A 5298-nucleotide genomic window follows, 5' to 3' on the forward strand; every position below is an offset into this window, starting at 1 on the left:
GAAATGAGGCCTGCAGCTAAATGAGGCATGGCAATGACTATTAGGAAAATACCAGAGGATACCCCGCCTGGCCAGGTTGGGAAGCCTGCCCACAGAGCGAGGCCTCGGGCTTAGACAGTCTTAGGTTGGTAGCAGAACGGAACATTCGAGAGCCTGTCTACAGCATCCAGCCTGAGGGTGCAAATACAATCCTCAGAGGCCAGGAAGGCGTAGCGCTGGTTGCTGCAGAGGCCCCTCTAGTTATCCTTTTGCTGCACTAACATAAATACTGTAGTTTCTCTGCCCACTTGATGCAGACAGCAAAATTTTCCATGGCTCGCCCTTTCTGGTGGAGAGTAAGTTCCTGAAAGAGGCACAACAGGGCATTGGGACGGAGGAGGGTAACTCAGAGTGAGTTTGTGGGATGGGGTGGGGCTGATGCTGGGCCAACCTGCTTCCCAGAGTGCCCCCCGGGGCGGGGCAGCAGAGGGGAAGCGCTTCCTAAGAACCTCGCCACCCTCCCTCCCTCCCTCCCGCGGCCCGAGAAGGCCAACTCCGCCTGCCTGAGTCACGGCTGGGGCTGGGGAGGAGCCGGGGGAAAGGCGGCCTCAGCCCAGAGCGCAGCCGGCTGCAGCAGGGAGAGCAGGCCGGGTGGTCGGGGATCATGGGGGAGAGCGCACTGGAGCCGGGGCCTGCGCCCGGAGCGCCGGTTGGGGGCCCCGTGCACGCCGTGACCGTAGTGACCTTGCTGGAGAAGCTGGCCACCATGCTGGAGGGGCTGCGGGAGCGGCAAGGGGGCCTGGCGCAGAGGCAAGGCAGCCTGGCCGGCTCGGTGAGCCGCATCCAGAGCGGCCTGGGTGCGTTGAGTCGCAGCCACGACACCACGAGCAACACGCTAGCGCAGCTTCTGGCCAAGGCGGAGCGCGTGGGCTCGCACGCGGATGCCGCCCAGGAGCGTGCCGTGCGCCGCGCTGCCCAGGTGCAGCGGCTGGAGGCTAACCACGGGCTGTTGGTGGCGCGCGGGAAGCTCCACGTCCTGCTCTTCAAGGTCAGTGATCTCAGGCGTTCCCCAATCTTGGGGCTTCTCCTGCCTCCAGGCTACCATCTGGGGGCTCCCTCCTCCCAGCCGCCTACCACACCCACATTCCTAACCCTGCCCTGGGGAACAGACAGCCAGAGCTGCACCCCCTCCCACACACACAGCCCATCCCTCCCTCCCACGCCTGAACCTAGCCTGGCCAATCAAAGACCTGCCAGGTCTAGCTCAAGCCACGTCCTCAGAATTTGCTCCAAGCCCCAGCCCATCCCCAAACGAAAATAACGGTGGTGGAAGTGCATCCCGCGATAGGGCGTCGCCTCCTCTAGTTCTTGCCCCCAGCGACCACCATGCTGGTCTCACAACAACTTCTGCAGTTCTCCCCGCCCCCTACTTTCCCATGCCTGCCTTTTCTTTCCCACTCGGTATGAGGAGGCTAAGGTGGGGCGGGTTCCCCTACTGTAATTCAGGAGTGAGGCTCAGGCTGGTGCGTGATAGGGGCCTGCCAGAGTCAGTGCTGTGTCCATCACATGCAGGAGGAGGCTGAAATCCCGGCCAGAGCCTTCCAGAAGGCACCGGAGCCCTTAGGCCCGGCGGACCAATCCGAGCCTATTCCAGAGCAGCTGGAGGCCGAAGTTGGAGAGAGCTCAGATGAGGAACCGGTGGAGTCCAAGGCGCGGCGGCTGCGGCGCACTGGGTTGGAGAAAGTACAGAGCCTGCGAAGGGCCCTTTCGGGCCGCAAAGGCCCGGCAGCGCCATTGCCCACGCCTGTCAAGCCACCTCGCTTAGGGCCTATCCGGAGTGCTAATGGCCAGCCAGAAGAAGCCCGGCCTGCGGTGGAGTCCAAGCTGGAGCCAGAACCTCCACCAGCCACCGAGGAAGATTCTGGAAAACCTGGGGCTGCCGACTTGGCTGTGCTCCAAATAGAGAGTGCGGCCTGATGGCTGGCGCTGCTTGCCTTCCCGCGCCTATGCCTTGTCCCAAAATAAATCTTCCTCTCAGAATGCAGCATTCACTCCCAAATAAGGAGTGAATCCTGCATCCACAGCTCAGCTCTGGCCCTCCTTTCCGGCTTTTTCAGCCTAGCGCCCTGTGTCCTAGGAGCAGCCACTTAACACCTGCTTGCACTCACCATCAATAAAAGTAGTGTCTCCTAATCCAGACTCCCTGTGAAGGGGGGTGGAGGGGGGATGGGGGAAGGCAGTGCAAGGAATAAGACAAATGTTGGAACCAGGAATGTGGCTTCAATTTCAAACATTGTATGATTTCTCCCATTTCGATTGAATCCTGGGCTCCAGTCCAGTGGCACCTAGAAATATCCTGCTGGCTGGCTGCCTGCTCCCTAAGTGCTTTCCTCACAGGGAAGCGTCCAGTACAGTCCCTTGCTGTAGGTACTCAATAAATGTCAGCTAGTGGTTTTCCTCTTCCACACGTCTTACTCTACCACTTCCTAAAAGCTGAATTTTCCATGATTCTGTTCTCAGCCCTCTTCTCATTCTGGGAACTCCTCTGTTAACATTCACTCCCAGGCCTCTTCTACCAGCCACATGTACCCCAGACCACTGTCTTGAGCTGCAGTTGAAAAGTACTGCAAACTCAATGTGTCCAAAGAAAATAAATAATCTATCTTCTACTTTTTTTATTAAGTTCAATTTCAATTCTACAGCTATTTATTGAACACTTACTGTGTAACATTCAAAATTGCTCCTCTTTTGTTTTCTTTACCAATGAATGGCACCATCATCCACACAGAACGCTGGCAGTCCTTGAGATTCCTTCACACTACTGCTCTGCATGGAAACAGTTATCTTGTTGCTTTGACCTCTGCGATCTGTCCGCTTTCCTTAATGCCCATGGCCACTGTTCTATTTCAGGCCTTATCTTTCACCTGATATTCACAGTATTGGAACTGCCAATCTGATCCCATCACTCTCCTGATTCAGACCTTGGCCCCCCATCACCTTAAAATAAAGTCCAAGCTCTTTAACATTACTTTCAACAGCTATTGTAACCTCCGAGATCCTTTATGATCTGGTCCCTGCCCAGTTTTGTAGCCTCACCTCTTGTCCTCCATTCCCTTCATTCTATTAAGTTGCACTGAGCTATGTGCTCTCACTCTCATCTCTACTGTTGTGCAAAACTCAGCAAGTTACCCCTGTTTCAGGGCCAAATGCTTCTCTTTGTTGCTTCCAAAGCACCACCTGCACACCTCAGTGCTAACTGCACTCATTGTGATGATTTACAATTGACTCTCCTTGTTCCCACTCCACTAGACTGTGGATCCTTTGCAGTACAACCATTTTATTCATTTGTATATTTTCCAAACCAAATACTATGCCTGGCACACAGTAGGGCCTCACTAGGCCTTGTGAATACCAAGTCTCTCCTGGGGCCTTCAAGGACCTCAAAGTTTAGGGAAATACAAACATAATTATGATGAAGGATGTAGGTGTAGTGATAGTTAGATGTAGGTTATTTTGAGAGGAAAGAGGGAAGAACACAACCTAACCTGAAGGAGGAAAAGGCAAATAATGAGATGGAAAACAGGAATGGGCAGGAGAGCTCAGTGGTTAATAGTGTTAGTTCTCCGTTCCCTCATCTATAAAACAGGATAATGAAAACCCTATTGGGCTTATGTGAGGATTAAATGATGTAAGGGCCTAGCACAGTGCTTGGAACATAGTTTATTCAGCTATGTAATTTGTCCACACTCATTCCGCAAATATTTACTTAACTTCGAGTGTCTGCCTGGCATTATTTTAAGAGCTGGGTATACAATGACACATAAGAAAGACAAGAGCTCTGCCTTCATGGAGTTAAAGTCTAGTAGAGGGAGATAGGCAATAAGTAAGTAAACTTATAAGCCAGATAAAAACAAGTAAATATGAACTAGAAAGGTCGTCTGGTTATGGGCTCTGAAGAAAACAGGAAGGGTACAGATAATGGCTGGGAAGGGAGAGGACTTTGAGATGAAGATATTGGGAATTTAAAATGGGACCAGAGTTCAATAATGACTTAATTTTTTTTCATGGATTCAATTTTGAAGAGTCCCAGCCTCCACCTGCCACAATTGTGGGAAGTGTATTATTAGTCACTTTAGAGCTCCTCCTCATCCTTAGACTGAGTACTTAAAAGAGGGTTCCACCTTCTCCAGCTTTGGATGTCCCTGCTGTTATTGCTCCTTATGACCACACGATGACACTGTTGGGGCACCAGTGTCCGGGCTGATGCCTCATCTGACAACCCCGGGGTCTGCCCGCCCAGTTCTGTGCTCTGAATCAGAGATTCTTCCATGCAGGGCAGCTCTGCAGTCGCTCCATTCCCTCTGGAGAAATCAGCTCTCTTCCTGCAGGTTTCCAAGGCTTAGTGTTCAGACTGTATCGGCTGCCCAGCCGCCACTCCGTCATGGAGGGCTGATCTGAGCAGGCTCAGTTTTCTATCCCCAGGGAAAAATAAATTCTCGATTTTTTTCCAAATCCTTAGAAATCCAGCCAATTACTCCCTTTCAACAAACATACAAAATTAAGAGCCCAGCTACACATTTCTCATGTAAAATGTCTTGAGAGCTCATTGGGAGGCACATGAAGGCTCAGGGAGTCTGGACCCTGACCCCTAGGAACCTAAAGGCTTGGCTAACTTTGATGAAAGGATGCTACTTTCTATTCCTTCCTGATACTTCTTCAGCAGCAAATAATAAAAACCACTGTAAAATAAAAGTAACTTAATTTCTTAATGATTCTCTTTGTTACATTACATTCTCCTTTGTCATTGCTATGGCTACTTTTATTAATGCGATTATAAACTAAGAGAGTGGAGACACTGAACCAGAGTATCAACTTGTCATCCAGCATAGGTGGCATTTAGATGGCTGCTTTAATCAAGGGTTTGGCATACTGGTGGATAATCAAAATACAGAAATTGGTCCTCGGTTCCTCAGACCAGAAGCACAGATTTATTATGCATTCCAGCATGATCAGGCTGAGAGGGACTGATCTGCAATAGCCAAACTCAGAAAACATGGATTAACTTGAGTACTGGATTCATTAATTTCCCAGAGAAATCTAACTGCTAAGTGAACTAGAATAATCCTGTTAGCTAGTTAGAACATTTTCCATCCTGCAACATGGGAGGCCAAAACAAGACCTTAAATTGTAAGGGTATGAAATAGTGGAAGCAGGAAGAGGATAATGGGCCGGATTATCCAACCTATATGCCCATTTTCCACTGTGATATTCCTCCTTACATGGGTAAGAATATATACATTCCTGGTAGGAAATTTCTTC

At 50.6% G+C, this 5298-nt stretch overlaps 1 protein-coding gene across 1 annotated transcript; it reads left to right on the plus strand.

The window, feature by feature from the left end:
- The first annotated feature begins 494 nt into the window (after positions 1–494).
- On the plus strand, positions 495–4735 carry CAVIN3 (caveolae associated protein 3). The gene is made up of 2 exons (XM_006915664.3): positions 495–1027; positions 1552–4735. The coding sequence occupies exons 1-2, from the start codon at positions 644–646 to the stop codon at positions 1954–1956; spliced, it is 789 nt and encodes a 262-aa protein (XP_006915726.1). The 5' UTR covers positions 495–643; the 3' UTR covers positions 1957–4735.
- Positions 4736–5298: the final 563 nt, after the last annotated feature.

The sequence above is a fragment of the Pteropus alecto genome, unplaced genomic scaffold (assembly GCF_000325575.1).
Source record: "Pteropus alecto unplaced genomic scaffold, ASM32557v1 scaffold395, whole genome shotgun sequence".
Taxonomy (NCBI): Eukaryota; Metazoa; Chordata; class Mammalia; order Chiroptera; family Pteropodidae; genus Pteropus; species Pteropus alecto.